The 17,191-nt window shown below is 45.3% G+C and overlaps 1 protein-coding gene and 1 long non-coding RNA gene across 3 annotated transcripts in view; one reads left to right on the top strand and one right to left on the bottom strand.

The window, feature by feature from the left end:
* The window catches only part of LOC109865735 (integrin alpha-L), a 36,106-nt gene extending 32,046 nt beyond the window's left edge, over positions 1-4,060 (bottom strand). The window contains exon 1 of one of the 2 annotated variants that reach the window (XM_031799204.1): positions 3,920-4,060. In XM_031799204.1, the coding sequence (XP_031655064.1) occupies positions 3,920-3,968 (49 nt within the window). In that variant the 5' untranslated portion in view covers positions 3,969-4,060. The remainder of the gene's footprint in view (positions 1-3,919) is intronic. The other variant, XM_031799205.1, reaches the window with a different exon arrangement.
* A 1,632-nt stretch (positions 4,061-5,692) lies between these two features.
* On the top strand, positions 5,693-9,011 carry LOC116355442 (uncharacterized). Its single transcript, XR_004204442.1, has 2 exons — positions 5,693-7,242; positions 8,263-9,011. It is a non-coding gene; the product is annotated as an uncharacterized LOC116355442 (long non-coding RNA).
* The last annotated feature ends 8,180 nt before the right edge of the window (positions 9,012-17,191 follow it).

Here is a 17,191-nt window from a genome sequence, read left to right as displayed (position 1 = left end):
AGAGATCGAATTGACGTGTTGAGGATTAAAGTGCGTGCGTAATGAGGTAGTGCACATGGAAAAGCTAGATTATTTTTATTTGTCAAATGGCAGCCAAGCATTGATGATCGTGTCACCAGAATAAGACCCTCGATATTTATTGGAAATTATCATCAAGCTCATCATTTTGCACTTTCACCACCCTGTGAAGTGGTGAATATATATATATCCCCTCGAATATTCCTTCTTTTTTTTAATTCTCAAAATAAGTGACCAAACGATATTGCTATTCCTGGGACTAGCATTGAGCTAGCCAACTCATACAAGAGCTATTAGGAATAGAGAGAGGAGAGGGGAAGAGAGGCCAGCGGATATGCGGATATGTGTGAATTGTGCAGGACAGGAACAATGAAGATTGAGAGATAGAAATTAGGGTAATTCATATACCACCTGACCTGTGCTATGCAAGACAGAGGCAAATAATATCCACCAGAGACAGATTTAAATATCATCATATAGGCCTTCATAATAAAGGCGTACTATCACATATTTCATTGAATTGAATCTATTTTGGGTAACAGACATGTACAACAAAATGTACAATGTGAACCCAGAGGATATCACTTGAAAGTATTCATTAAAAGGTTTTTTTCCAAAGTGTTCCTCGATGGTGAAAACCCTAACACATATAAGGATTAAAAGGCAAGACAAAATTACAAAAAGTGGCACTATTCACTGCACTTTTCCCTAACCGTAAAAATTAACCATATTCATTTGACATTAAAAACAATCTATTCATTGCACATCATACCTATCATTCAAATGAATGCACCTGCCAAGCAGTAGGGGGCACAAGGAACAGTGGAGTGGTTTCTCTGACTTCGACAACCTTGTCCAAATAAAAACCTTTGCCTGCTTTTTAAAGCTATTTCTGCTTTTTCTTTGCTTGATCTCCAAGGGGAAGCTATTCCATAGACAAATGCCTGTATAGAAACACGTACTCTTCGCAGTACTGTTTACTCTTGGGATTCTACAATTACTCTGGTATTGTAACTGTTTTTTCATATAACCTGGGGCACAATCCCTTAAGATGTCAAACATATGATTACGTTTAAGTTTGTCTGCTCTGGACTCCAAAGGCAACAAGCACACCTCCCGAAACTCCTGTACCCCTATGTGGGTCCTAGCGGGGACATTCAGCATATACCTGATAACATTATTTTGCATGACCTGCATTCTCTTTTTCAGCTTTTTTGATAGCCCACTATACCAAGCAGAGCAGGCATAATCAAAATGACACAATCAAGATTGAGACAAGCCGTTTCTTAACTTTGTGTTACGATATAAACATTTCAATTTGTTCACCATTTTAGAAATAATTTTGGCAGCAATCAAGTCTCCAGAAAGGGATTGATCTAGGGACACATCAATCAATATAAGTTACACTTGTTTTAGATCCATGCCTGCATAGTTTATCTTTATCTTGTCAGCCCTAAGCAATCTGTAATAAGAGACCGAAACCACCGCTACATCCTTTAGACAAATGCATTCATCGGGAGAATATCTTGGTCCACAGTGTCAAACACATTCTGTAAGTCTAACATGACCATACCTGTATAGTTCCCCTTCTCACTTTCCTGCTTTAATGTGGTCAAAAAGGTGGACAAGGCAAGTATCAGTGGAATGAGCTGTCGTAAAGCCAGATTGGAGTTCATAAAGAAATTCTCGAGAAGGTATCCCTCAAGTTGATTAAAAACTCATCTCAACAACTTTGGATAAGGTGCTGAGGATCGACACAGGCCTGTAGTTTCCTCCATTTGTTTTACTGCTCTTCTTGTGGAGCGGAACCACCCGGGCTGTTTTGAGATCATTGGGAAATGTACTACTACTAATAGAAAGGTTTACAATATGCGTTATCATTTTAGCTGTGATACAAGCACAATCCTTTATGAATCTTGCAGGAAGGTTTTCAGCCCAGTTGCTTTGTTTGTGCTCATCAAGCATAGTAGATTGGAAACTTTGTCGTCTGTTACCATGCACAGCTCAAACAAATCATTTGTGATCCCTTTGCTCTGGTAAAAGTTGTTTATGAAAGACTGGCCATAGTGTCCAGAGCAGCTCGGGCACTTCTTAACTAGCGATTAAGCTATAGCGGTAAATAAAATTGTTAAAATAATTTGCAACCTTTGCCTGGTCATTGCATAAAACATCACCAATACCTGGTTCAAGTAGCATTTTGGATTTCTTACGGGTAAAGTAAGCTACCATATGATCACTAAAACCAATATTTAAGACTCCTGCCTGTCAGACGTTCTCTTGGTCTGATACAATAATCGAATCCAAAGTTGATTTACTGTCAATACACAATGAATTGTAGAATAAATCATAAACGCCAATCAAAGCTTCTGCCTAAAGCCATAATCCGCGGTTTGGAGAAGTTTTTTTCGGTTCAGACATGTCATCCCTTGCATCAATACATGTGCTTCTAATGATAGGCATAGCTCTCTCTCTCCCCCTTCAAACTTTCCTTGTCAATTCATTTGGTAGGCTACATTGTTTTAGCATTATCCAAGGCCTAGGCTTTTAATAGCCAACGTTTTTAGGAAAGGAGAAATGTGATTTGCTGTTGTGTGTTTGAAATGCGCTGGTGGCTTTAAATGGTGGGTCCTTTTGACGGGTATGCGTGTGAGTTTGCTTATTCTCTCTATGTCCATTCAGAACTTTTCCTAAAGTAAATGAATTAGTTTCTGTTGTTGAGCAATGCGATGAGACTAGTTATCAATTTGGCCGAGTGCTTGGCCTCTGGCTATGGTCCTGATATTGCCACTCCTACAGCGGAGACTCACAAAACAGCTAAGTGCTGGGCTGCACATCGTCTGCATAACCCAGGTTAGCCTATACGTGTCTCCATTTTTACCTGGGCTTCTCCCAAATCGTTACAACATGTACACTACATATGGCACCGCTGTGTTCTGAATTACATTTAGGCTAACAGTTGGTGAAAGACATTCTTGCCCTGGGTCCCATCATTGGTTAGTCCAGCCCAAATAAATGGCTCTGGTCAGTGTGTGTTGGAAACTTCATTGTTGATGCTTTGCTTATTGGTTATGTGGTGCATTGCCACAGAACCATGTCGGTGGAATTTTCGTTGCTTATATTATATATAGCCTAACGAGGAATATAGCATCAGAGTGCCATCCGTTGAAGAAATAAATGACCCACAGCTGATCCTTTTCTGGCAACCAGCGCTGGTGTTAACAAGGTTCAGTCTGTAATATGTGCACATTGATGAGAAGGTGCACAAACGTATTTTGAGAAATCATAATTTCAACATTTTTTTTGTAAAAATGGGTGTGCTTGGTGTGTTCAGCCAGAACTGCCCTCAAAAAGGTAATGTATCTTCAACATTGTAAATCACTTCTTTATTACTTTTTCACTACGAAAAATGTGTATAATAGTTCATGCTCATCATTGACTGTCTCAAAAACATGAATGCGTTATAAAGTGTTATCTAGGTTTAAAAGATGAAGTGACCTATGGTTCCAACCAACTATTGCCTCAAAACCCAAAATGTTTTTGGTGGAATTTGGTTATCGTTATTGATGTAAAACCACAAATAAAGATAGGACTAGTTCTGTAACTACATTTTAGAGCATTAGATATCGCTAATGGCGATATTTGACATAAATGTTCCCTGTGCAAGTTAAGCATCCATTTGAAAATATATCCTCCTCTACTTCAACTATATTTATTGATTACAATGGTGTGAACGGTTCAATATACTTGAGTATTTCATACTCAGGAATAGCGCTCCAAAAACTGTAATTTAAAATATGTAAGTAATTTACTTGTTTTTACGAGTTCCGCTGATGTTTTGTCCAACCCCTTTAATATGCAATTGAATATTAAGCAGAGTGAAATCCTGATAGTCAGCACTTACCCATGGCTGCCATGCAGGTGAGCAGGCAGAGGGGTCCTTGCCTGGACATCTTCTCTTCTCTTTCACTTTGTTCACTAGCATGCAGTGAGGAAAATATTGCAACACTCAACCTTTGCAAATGAAACTAACTCATCTGCCTGCACTTTGTTTCCTGTCTGCCTCTTCTTATATGAGGCGTCTCCACCCCCAAAAGTAGCTGTGGTAGTTCACTATCATTTGGGTGAGAATGTGGATTTACAGAAAGTATTCACACCCCTTGACTTTTTCCACATTTTGTTGACTTTAAAATGTATTAAATAGTTGTTTAAATAAATATATTTTACTGGCATACACACAATACCCCATAATGAGTATGGCTACATGCACACAATAATTTGATTATTGTGGATATTCAGATTAAGATAACAGTTTGATTGAAACATTTCCATGCTTTGCAAGAAGAACAATTTCCTTAATAATCCTGTTTAAATGGACGCATCTGAAATTAGGCTACTTTATGGCACTCTGATAAATGCAGAAAATCACCAATCTAAATAAACGCCCTTCTGCTGTTTTTGGAAAGCATATTTGATTATGAGTTCGAACATATAAAGTTTATGTGAAAATGTATTAAAAATGAAAAGCTGAAATGTCTTGAGTCAATAAGTTCTCGACCCCTTTGTTGCGGCAAGTCTAGATTAAGTTCAGGAGTAAAAATGTGCTTAACAAGTCACAGAATAAATTGCATGGAATAATAGTGTTGACAATGATTTTTGAATGACTATCTCATCTCTGTACCCCACACATACAATTATCTGTAAGGTCTCTCAGTCGAGCTGTGAATTTCAAACACAGATTCAACCACCAGGGAGGTTTAACAATGCCTCACAAAGAAGGCCAGTAGATGGGTAAACATGAAATGAAAAGCAGATACTAAATAACTCTTTGAGTATTAATTACACTTTGGATGGTGTATCAATGCACCCAGTCTCTAAAAAGATACAAGGGTCATTCCTAACTCAGTTGCCGGAGCAGAAAGAAATCGCCCAGGGATTTCAGCACGAGTTTAAAACAGTTACAGTTTAATGGCTGTGATTCCAAAACATGCATCCTGTTAGCAACAACGGCACTGAAGTAATACTGCAAAAATGTGGCAAATCAATTAACTTTTTGTCCTGAATACAAAGTGTTATGTTTGGGGCAAATCCAATACAACACATTATTGAGTACCACTCTCCATATTTTCAAGCATAGTGGTGGCTGCATCATGTTATGGGTATGTTTGTAATCATTAAGGTCTGGGGAGTTTTTCAGGATAAAAAAAAATCTAATTAAAGCAAGTACAGGCAAATTCCTAGAGGAAAACGTGGTTCAGTCTGCTTTCCACCAGACACTGGGAGATAAATTCACCTTTCAGCAGGACAATAACCTAAAACACAAGGCCAAATCTACACTAGAGTTGCTTACCAAGAAGACAGTGAATGTTCCTGAGTGGCTGAGCTACAGTTTTGACTTAAATATCAGAGAATGGATGTCTAGCAATGACCAATAACCAATTTGACAGAGCTTTAAGAATTTAGAAAAGAATAATGGAAAAATGTTGCACAATCCAGGTGTGGAAATCTGTTTAGAAACTTATCCAGAAAGACTCACAAGCAGCTGTAATCGCTGCCAAAGGTGATTCTAACATGTATTGACTCAGGATGGAATACTTTTCTAAACAAGATATATTAGTTATTCATTTTTCAGTGAGGTTTTACAAGTGTTCAAATTTCCCTTCCACTTTGACATCACAGCGTATTTTTTGTAGATCGTTGACAACAAATGACAATTAAATCCATTTGAATCCCACTTTGTAACAACAAAATTGAAGGGCTGTTGACATTTTCTGAAGGCGCTGTACATGTTTTTTGCTCATTCCTCTTTTGCATGATTGGTATTGGTAAATTTCCCCATCTCCTTCTTTTATACTTCCCCAGTGAGAATACCCAAGTATCAAATGTGAGAAACCTGAGAAGAAAAGCAGCACAGACTACATACTACACCAAATCTATAACAATGTGTTATTTGAGTCAGAACAGGTGTCTGGAAGTGATGTTTGAATGAGGTCAACAACAAACATATGAGAATGATTAGAGACACAGGAGAGGAGTGCTTCTGTGGTTTATAATTAATCCACGAGTTGCTCTTTGATCATGGGATAAAATACTATAGAACAAAAATAAGTTGTTGCTGGATAGTAAACAATGCCGGGAAAGCGTTTGTCCAAACAAACTTCCTGAAGAACTCAAGGCCCTCATGTAGTGGGAAATGTTTAAAGCCTTGTGGCTTATGCATGGCAAGAACAAAAAACACTGATGCGTTGTGGCTACAACAGCCTTCAACAGGGTGACCCTGAACTTATTTGGCTATTCAGTTGAGTTTCATTTTATTTCACATATGAATATATCAAATTTGGTCCCAATTGGCACATTGTACACATATACATTTGCTCTAATAAGATAAGTAGAGAGTATGATAGCTCAGCACACAAGTAGTCTGTGAGAAGAAGGGTATAGGTACCATTTTAAGCACAATGCTCTTTGGCTATGTAGTGACATCCGTTTGACACTGACACGTACAGTGTGAACTGTTGCTGCGTTTCAATACCCTCGTGTTTGCTGTTTGTGCAGTTTTGCATTTTGCAATTGTATTTGATGTTTGTATCTTTGTAATTAACAGGCCTCATTTAAGAAAGAGACCTTGGCCTCAATAAGACTCCCTGTCCAAATAAGGTTAAATATAAAATATAAGAAATGATACAATACATTTTTAGGTAAGTGTTCGGAAACCCCTTGTGTGTTTGATCTGTCGGTGCTCAGCTTATCGCAGTGTGTTGCAAAGTTCAGAGGATGTCCTCTGTGGATTGCACCATTTCCCTTCTGTTTGAACTATCTACACACCAGCTACACACCATGAAACCCCCATCCTACCCAACATTTGATTATTGAACTTTAGACAGAACTTTCTCTTTACCCGTTGCTATTTGTGGCAAGTTTCATCATAACAACAGTACCAAAAAAAATTTATGTTCTGTTCCCCATGGGGCTTTTATGCTATACTGCAGACATTGTCACATGTACATTGGAGTCATTTAGCAGACTCTCTTATCCAGAGCGACTTACAGTAGTGAGTGCATACATTTTCATGCTGTTTTCATACTGGTTCCCCCGTGGGAATCGAGTCACCGTGGGAATACCAAGTGTTATGACTGGGTGGGTTTCTTATTTCTGTAACAGGATCCACCTAATGTTGCAGAAAAGAGGAATTGCAGAATTCTGACAAGTGGAGTACTTCTGTGTGTTGTAAGTATGACAAAAGGGTCACACAGACAAGTGCTACCCCTGGGTGCCACAAGACCATAGTAGCCTGTTGAGTTAAAGGCTAATTATCTGTGCGACTTTAAGCTAGCTTAATAACATGAAGGAACTCATTTTCAATGCCAATAAGAATTTAATTTACATTGAGAGTCATTTTGTGCAAATCAATGAATATCAGTATTTCATTGTTTGTGATGATTTACTTTACACCGCCACCAGGCACCACCCTTTCCCATGTTTGAAGGATAACTTTTTTGTTTGCGCATACATCCACCCCAACTTATTGTGATACAGAAATACAACTATATTGACAGACACTAGTTTGACAATGAGACAAGATACTGAGGACACACGTAAATATTTACAAACAAATAGAGAGCATATCAACCCATCTAAGGAGATTTACATCCAATTTACAAAAATACATCAAATGACAAATGGGAGGAGTGAATGTTTTGGGGTAATGTATATCAATATCTACACTTACTAAACCCTCTTTGGCTACACCTATACTACACCTATACCAAGAGGCCAACAAATGACAGATGAGCTTACTGGCTTACTGGGGCTCTCTCATGCCGTCCCTGGAAGGGGTGCGTCACCTGAGTGGGTTGATTCACTGATGTGGTCATCCTGTCTGGGTTGGCGCCCCCCCTTGGGTTCTGCCATGGCGGAGATCTTTGTGGGCTATACTCAGCCTTGTCTCAGGATGGTAAGTTGGTGGTTGAAGATATCCCTCTAGTGGTGTGGGGGCTGTGCTTTGGCAAAGTGGGTGGGGTTTTATCCTTCCTGTTTGGCCCTGTCTGGGGGTGTCCTCAGATGGGTCCACAGTGTCTCCTGACCCCTCCTGTCTCAGCCTCCAGTATTTATGCTGCAGTAGTTAATGTGTCGGGGGGCTAGGGTCAGTTTGTTATATCTGGAGTACCTCTCCTGTCCTATTCGGTGTCCTGTGTGAATCTAAGTGTGCGTTCTCTAATTCTCTCTTTCTCTCTCTCTCTCTCGGAGGACCTGAGCCCTAGGACCATGCCCCAGGACTACCTGACATGATGACTCCTTGCTGTCCCCAGTCCACCTGGCCGTGCTGCTGCTCCAGTTTCAACTGTTCTGCCTTATTATTATACGACCATGCTGGTCATTTATGAACATTTGAACATCTTGGCCATGTTCTGTTATAATCTCTACCCGGCACAGCCAGAAGAGGACTGGCCACCCCACATAGCCTGGTTCCTCTCTAGGTTTCTTCCTAGGTTTTGGCCTTTCTAGGGAGTTTTTCCTAGCCACCGTGCTTCTACACCTGCATTGCTTGCTGTTTGGGGTTTTAGGCTGGGTTTCTGTACAGCACTTTGAGATATCAGCTGATGTACGAAGGGCTATATAAATACATTTGATTTGATTTTGATTTGATGAGTGAGAAAATAAATACACATCAACATATTTACATTTAAGTCTAGAAGAAATAATCATATAGCCTACTGCTAAATATGTGATGCTCTGCCCCACCTGCCCTAAATGACTGGTCACCACGGTGTACAATGCATCTCATTCATCAGTTGTGATACAATTTAAGGATCCTTTTATTGGGATTTTCTTAGAAAATAAATCCACAATTGTTATGTAAAGATTTTAGTGCATACAAACTTAACATGTGAACTAGGTCATTGTTGCCTAAAAATGACATTGGTACACTGTTGGGATTTTGTAAATACTGCACAAAAATAAATACAAATAAAATACTCAAATGTGTTATTAAATTGCGTGCTTGCCTGTTTTCCATGTTATTTTGGTAGTAATACCTGTTTGATTCGGTGCATGTAACAAATAAAATGTTATTTGATGATATGATTTGATAATAAAATCAACTATATGCACTGAGCTTGTCTGACGCTTTAAACGCACTGTTCTATTAAATAATTGAGACACACAGTCGACTCAAGAGGAAGCCAGAGCGCAAGATAACCAGAAAAAAACTGTTCCCAACTCTCCTCCTGCTGCTCCTGCTGGCCTTTGCAGATTCTGCCTTCACACTCCTGAAGTTGCCACTAATAGGCTACACAAGGGGTCTCGATGCAAGACAGGGTTTTTCTAGTTAACACAGCACATTTTACAAAAATATTTCTTATTTTGCAAACCCAACAGTGGCAAATATTTTTTTGTGAATATGACATTTGTGACTACAGAGATTACATTTGTGACCAACATTTGACATATTTATGATTATATTTGTGAGTTGTTCCACATATTTGTGAGTTGCGTTTTACAGATCAGTTTGTGCAGATCTAAGATACGGAATCCATATTAGCACATCCTCTGTTCTCATGAAAATAAGATACAAATTCATATATCACAATTACTTTTAGAGATGTATCCTTTTGGTATCCTATCTTCCTTTCCTTCCATTCCTCCCCTTCTTTGCTTTCCTAGCTCTCTTTCCTCCTATCCTTTCCTAACTCCCTTTCATTTCCTCCTATCCTAGCTTCCTTTCCTCCAGTCCTTGTTCACTAGATTCCTTTCCTCTGCCATGGAGCAGGACTGGACGCCGTGCCTGGACTGGGCACCGACGCAGAGGAAGGCTCCAGCCTTGTAGCGGGACTGGACATCAGCGCAGAGGAGGGCTCCGGCCATGGAGCTGGGTTGGCCGCTTTGCCTAGACTGGGCACCGGCGCAGTGGAAGGCTCCGGCCTCGGGGGTTGGACTGGACACCGTACCCAGACTGGGTACCGGCGCCGAGGGAGGCTCCTGTCATGGAGCAGGACTGGACACCATGCCTGGACTGGACACCAGCGCAGAGGAAGGCTCCAGCCTTGGAGCTGGACTGGACACCGTACCCAGACTTGGTACCGGCGCCCGAGGGAGGCTCTTGCCATGGAGCAGGACTGGACGCCGTGCCTGGACTGAACACCAGCGCAGAGGCGGGCTCCGGCCTTGGAGCTGGACTGGACACCATGCCTGGACTGGGCACCGTCGCAGGAGGTTCCGGACTGTGGACCGTCGCAGAATGTTCCGAACTGTGGACCGTCGCAGGAGGTTCTGGACTGTGGACCGTCGCAGAATGTTCCGGACTGTGGACCGTCGCAGGAGGTTCCGGACTGAGGACCGTCGTAGGAGGTTCCGGACTGAGGACCGTCGTAGGAGGTTCCGGACTGAGGACCGTCGTAGGAGGTTCCGGACTGAGGACCGTCGTAGGAGGTTCCGGACTGAGGACCGTCGTAGGAGGTTCCGGACTGAGGACCGTCGTGGGAGGTTCCGGATTGTGGACCGTCGCGGGAGGTTCCAGGTTGTGAACCGTCGCCGGAAGCTCTGGACTGTGAACCGTCGCCGGAAGCTCTGGACTGTGAATGCACACTGGAAGCCTCGTGCGTGGAACCGGTACAGGTGGCACCGGACTGGTGACACGCACTTCAGGGCGAGTGCTAGGAGCAGGCACAGGACGTACTGGGCTAGGGAGGCGCACTGAAGGCCAGATGCTTGAAACTGGTGCAGATGACACCGGACTGGTGTCACGCTCCTCAGCACGCCTGTGCTGAACCACTCTCATCGCTACCACCTCTCTCCGGAATCTCTCATCGAGTTCCTCCTTCGATTCCCTGACTGGCTCTGGTTCACCTCCTGGCTCCGCAGACCACCCCGTGTGCCCACCCCAAAATCTTTTGGGGGGCTGTCCTTTGGGCTTCCCTTGTGCCCGCGAATCCTGGCATCGTCGCTGTCCTCCCTTCTCTCCTTGCGTCTGCTTCCACGGCAGGCTTTCGTGTCCTGCCAAGATTTCCTCCCAAGTCCAGGATGTCTTCTCCTCCTTGGTCTCTTCCCAAGTCCAGGTTACTCTCTCCTCCTGAGCACGCTGCTTGGTCATGGTCTGGTGGGATCTTCTGTCACGATCGTCGTAGGAACATTCACACCAAAGTGCAGCGTGATATCGGTTCGACATATTTTTATTCAAAGTCAACCGCACAGAAACATCAAAGAATACACGACACGTGAAGCTACGTAGTGCTCACAGGCAACTACACATAAACAAGATCCCACAAAACACAGTGGGGAAATGGCTGTCTAAATATGATCCCCAATCAGAGACAATGATAAACAGCTGCCTCTGATTGGGATCCATACCAGGCCAACATAGAAATAAAACAACATAGATTACACACCCTAGTCACACCCCGACCTAACCAACATTGAGAATAAAAAGTCTCTCTATGGTCAGGATGTGACAAAGTATAAGTACTGTAAATAAGTGCATGTATTTTCAAAAGGCAAAACTTTTGCGTAGAATGTGAAAAAGTTATTTCTCCAAGGTCTTTACAGGTAATGTTGGTGTATTAGGATGTGGATAAGTGTGGTTCTAAGGTATTTTTGTCACGACTTCCGCCGAAGTCGGCTCCACTCCTTGTTCGGCGGTCGACGTCATCGGCCTTCTAGCCATCGCCGCTCCAATTTTCATTGTTCCAATTGTTTTGTCTTGTTTCCCGCACACCTGGTTTACATTCCCTAATCACACTGCATATATATTTTCCTCTGTTCCCCTCCATGTCTTTGTGTGGAATTGTTTTGTTACGTGTTTAGTGTTACGCGCCAGACTGATTTTTCCCGGGTATCGTGTTTTGACCCATAGTATGTTTATTGTCATACATTTGCATTATTGTGAGTGTTTTCTCGCTTATTCAATTTTGCCATTGGCTGGAGGTTTTTTGGCGCAGTTGCGTCTGTCTTTTGTGCTTCTGCCAAATAAAGTGCGCCTGATCTAAACTCTCTGTTCTCCTGCACCTGACTTCTTACCAGCAGCGCACAATCTTGACTGAATTCCACACCAATCATGGAGTCAGCAGGAGCAGGTACCCCGGTCAGAGGAGTCGAGGAGCGTGTCCGAGAACACTCGGCGATGCTGCAACATCTCGGCACCACGATGGATCGCGTTGTCTAGACCATGGACCGCTGGGAGAGACAGGGAGTCTCTCCAGCGCCTCGACCAGCACAACCGGGGTTACCTCTACCCGTCCCTCCTGTATCCGGTCCCAGTGGGATGTGCCTCTCCCTTCCCAGGGAGTATGATGGGACGGCAGCAGGTTGCCAGGGGTTCCTGTTACAACTGGACCTATACCTGGCCACCGTTCACCCAGCTCCCTCGGGAAGAGAAAGGGCGTCTGCGCTCGTCTAGTGCCTCTCGGGGAGGGCTCTGGAGTGGGCAAACGCCGTGTGGGGAGAAGGAGATACGGCGTTGGACCACTTCGAGGAGTTCACCCACTGCTTCCTGGCAGTTTCGACCATCCCCCCGAGGGTAGAGCGGCGGGAGAAGTGCTCTTCCACCTGAGGCAGGGGACGAGGAGCACCCAGAAGTTCGCCCTGGAATTTCAAACCTTGGCTGCCGGTGCAGGATTGAACGACAGAGCCCTTATCGACCACTACAGATGCAGCCTGCGCGAGGATGTCCGTCGGGAGTTGGCCTGCAGGGATACCACCATCACCTTTGACCAACTGGTGGATCTGTCCATTCGGTTGGATAACCTGCTGGTCACCCGCGGACGTCCAGAGAGGGCTCTGTCGGGTCCATCTTCCAGCACCCCCGCTCCGGTGCCAATGGAGCTGGGAGGGGCTGCTCTTAGGGGGCTGGAGGTCTTCACGTGTACCATCTGTGGCCGCAGCGGGCACACTGCCGGTCGGTGCCGGGTTGGTCCCTCTGGGAGTTGAGGCAGCAAGCATGGCTCTCTCTCCCAGGTCAGTCTGCACCACTCTCATCCAGAGTCCTCTGTTGTCCACCTGTTTGTTCATGTTTGTTTTCCTGAGTTTTCCCCGCATTCCCAGCATAAGGCGCTCGTCGATTCAGGCGCGGCTTGGAATTTTATCGACAGAGCGTTTGCCCTTAGTATAGGGATCCCCATTGTTCCTGTGGTTAGACCCTTCCTGGTACACGCTCTGGATAGTCGACCATTAGGGTCCAGGTTAATTAGGGAAGCCCCCTTCTCCCTGGACATGGTGACGCAGGGGGGTCACAAGGAGAGAATCAGTCTCTTCCTCAATGACTCTCCTGCATTTCCCGTGGTACTAGGCCTTCCCTGGTTAGCTCATCATGACCCCACCATTTCATGGCAACAGAGGGCTCTCACGGGGTGGTTGCGAGAGTGCTCGGGGAGGTGTGTAGGGGTTTCTGTTGGTGCTACCACGGTGGAAAGTCCAGACCAGGCCTCCACCGTGCACATCCCCCAAGAATATACCGATTTGGCTCGCGCCTTCTCCAAAAAGAAGGTGATTCAATTACCACTTACCGATAATTCTCCTGGTAGACACTACACTTCCCAGGAGTCACGTGTATCCCCTGTCGCAACCGGAGACAGCGGCTATGAAGACATATGTCTCAGAATCCCTTCTTCACGGGTACATTCAGTCCTCCACTTCACCCGCCTCCTCGAGTTTCTTTTTCATGAAGAAGAAGAAGGAGGGAGGTCTGCGCCCGTGCATTGACTATCGAGGTCTAAATCAAATCACGGTGAGGTACAGTTACCCGCTACCTCTCATCGCCACGGTGATTGAGTCAATGCACGGGGCGTGCTTCTTCACTAATTTGGATCTCAGGAGCGCTTACAACCTGGTGCGTATCCGGGAGGGAAATGAGTGGAAGACAGCGTTTAGTACCACCTCAGGGCATTATGAGTACCTCGACATGCTGTACGGGTTGATGAATGCTCCATCAGTCTTCCAATCTTTTGTAGACAAGATTTTCAGGGACCTGCACGGATAGGGTGTAGTGGTGTATATCGATGACATTCTGATATATTCCGCTACACGTGCCGAGCATGTGTCCTTGGTGCGCAGGGTACTTGGACGACTGTTGGAGCATGACCTGTACGTCAAGGCTGAGAAATGCCTGTTCTTTCAGCAGGCCGTCTCCTTCCTAGGGTATCGCATTTCCACATCAGGGGTGGAGATGGAAGTGACCGCATTTCAGCCGTGCGTAATTGGCCGACTCCCACCACGGTAAAGGAGGTGCAGCAGTTTTTAGGGTCGGCCAATTACTACCGGAGATTTATCCAGGGTTTTGGCCAGGTGGCTGCTCTCACTTACCTCACTGCTGAAGGGGGGTCCTGTACGTTTGCAGTGGTCGGCTGAAGCGGACAGGGCTTTTGGGCACCTAAGGGCTCTGTTTACCTCGGCTCCCGTGCTGGCCCATCCGGAACCCTCTTTGGCTTTCATAGTGGAGGTGGAAGCGTCCGAGGCTGGGATATGAGCCGTGCTCTCTCAGCGCTCGGGTACGCCACCGAAGCTCCACCCCTGTGCTTTCTTCTCGAAGAAGCTCAGCCCGGCGGAGCGGAACTATGATGTGGGGGACCAGGAGTTTTTGGCTGTGGTTAAAGCTTTGACGGCGTGGAGACATTGGCTTGAGGGGGCTAAACACCCTTTCCTCATCTGTACTGACACCACAACCTGGAGTACATCCGGGCTGCTAGGAGACTGAATCCTCGTCAGACAAGGTGGGCCATGTTTTTTTTTAACCCGTTTTGTGAATACCCTGTCCTACAGACCAGGATCCCAAAATGTTAAGGCAGACGCACTGTCCCGGCTGTATGACACAGAGGAGAGGCCCATGGATCAGACTCCCATACTCCCGGCCTCCTGCCTAGTAGCGCCGGTCGTGTGGGAGCTGGACGTGGACATTGAGCAGGCGTTACGTACAGAGCCCGCTCCCCTCCAGTGTCCCGTTGGGCGTCTGTACGTTCCGTCTGCTGTCCGTGACCAGTTGATCTATTGGGCCCACACGTCCCCCTCCTCTGGTCATTCGGGGATCGGCCGGACGGTGCACTATCTGAGTGGGAAGTACTGGTGGCCTACCTTGGCAAAGAACGTGAGGGTTTATGTTTACTCCTGCTCGGTGTGCGCCCAGTGTAAGGCTCCTAGACACCTGCCTAGAGGTAAGCTACATCCCTTACCCATTCCACAACGGCCTTGGTCACACCTGTCCGTGGATTTTCTGACCGATCTTCTTCCCTCACAGGGAAACACCACGATCCTGGTCGTTGTGGATCGTTTCTCTAAGTCCTGTCGTCTCCTCTCTCTGCCCGGTCTCCCTACGGCCCTACAGACTGCGGAGGCCTTGTTTACACACGTCTCCCGGCAATACGGGGTGCCTGAGGATATAGTGTCTGATCGAGATCCCCAGTTCACTTCGAGAGTCAGGACGGCGTTCATGGAACGTCTGGGTGTCTCGATCAGCCTCACCTCAGGTTTTCACCCCGAGAGTAATGGACAGGTGGAGAGAGTTAACCAGGATATGGGCAGGTTTCTGCGGTCTTATTGTCAGGACCGGCCAGGGGAGTGAGCGTTGTTCATGCCCTGGGCTGAGATGGCGCAGAACTCGCTCCGCCACTCATCCACTAACCTCTCCCCCTTTCAGTGCGTATTGGGGTACCAGCCGGTTCTGGCGCCGTGGCATCAGAGTCAGACCTGAAACCTGCCCCTCCGCTTGCCCTGCCAGAGCTGGGCCCGCGGTTTGTGGGGCCATTCAAAGTCCTGAGGAGAGTGAACGAGGTGTGTTACAGGTTACAGCATCCCCCCGATTACCGCATTAACCCCTCGTTCCATGTGTCTCTCCTCAGGCCGGTTGTGGTTGGTCCGCTCCAGGAGTCTGAGGTGCGGGAGGTTCCTCCGCCCCCTCTGGACATGGAGGGGTTTCCGGCGTACTCTGTCCGTTCCATCCTGGATTTGAGGCATCGGACGAGGGGCCTTCAGTACCTCGTGGAGTGAGAGGGGTACGGTCCGGAGGAGAGAGGTGCTGGGTTCCGGTGGCGGACGTGTTGGACCCTGAAATGCTGCGGGAGTTCCACCATCTCCGGCCGGATCGCCTGGCGCCTCGCCCTCCGGGTCGTCCCCGAGGCCAGTGCAGCCGTGCGTCAAGGGGGGTACTGTCATGACTTCCACCGAAGTCGCCTCCCCTCCTTGTACGGGCGGCGTTCGGCAGTCGACGTCACTGGCCTTCTAGCAATCGCTGCTCCATTTTTCATTGTTCCATTTGTTTTGTCTTGTTCCCCGCACACCTGGTTTACATTCCCTAATCACACTGCATATATATGTTCCTCTGTTCCCCCCATGTCTTTGTGTGGAATGTTTTGTTACGTGTCATACATCTGCATTATTGTGAGTGTTTTTGCGCTTACTCACTTTTGCCATTGGCTGGAGGTTTTTTGCGCAGTTGCGTTAAACAACCTATCAACCAAACAATCGACCAGTCGACTAAATGGGGTCTGGATTTTACGTTACATGAGCTCACAAAAATGTTTAAATGTTTTTTGATAGAATTAATCAACACTGATCATGTTCATTGAATTTGATTAAAGCAGAAAGTAACATACTAAAACACTTAGCCAGTAAACTAGTAACAACTTACCCTTTCTCTCGTCTTCCACTCCTGCAGACTACATTTCCTGTTATTTGATGAGTGAACAACAGAGTGTTATTACAGTCAACTGGCCCATATTCCCATGAGGAAAATGTTATACACAAACAGCATGTATTGGTTTTCCCTCCTTATAGTAAGGTATATTATGTTGAGCCTTTTCAGGATTTGGCTGTGATTAGTATTAAACGTTTGTCCATAGTTTTTGTTTCTTTTGCATGTTGCATGTTTTTTAATGATCTGATCATGAATTTTTCTCAACTTAGTATTTACAGTAACTCAAAAGTATATTGCTGTGCAATTAACAAATACACCAGATCGTGAATATTAAGCACTTCCCCTGTATACTCTACCCACTTAAAGTTGAAATGAAACAAGTAACATGTACAACTGAAAGTAAAGGTTTTCATGCCTTCAGAAAGTATTCACACCCCTTCACTTTTTCCACGTGTTACAACCTGACTTTAAATTGGATTATATTGATATTTTGTTTCACTGATCTCCACACACCACCCATAATGTCAGTGAAAGTTTGTTTGTAGATGTATGTCTTTAGGC

This window comes from Oncorhynchus kisutch, linkage group LG20, assembly GCF_002021735.2.
Source record: "Oncorhynchus kisutch isolate 150728-3 linkage group LG20, Okis_V2, whole genome shotgun sequence".
Lineage (NCBI taxonomy): Eukaryota > Metazoa > Chordata > Actinopteri > Salmoniformes > Salmonidae > Oncorhynchus > Oncorhynchus kisutch.
The sequence above is the reverse complement of the archived record's forward strand: the minus strand, read 5'-3'. Positions and strand labels throughout refer to the sequence as shown.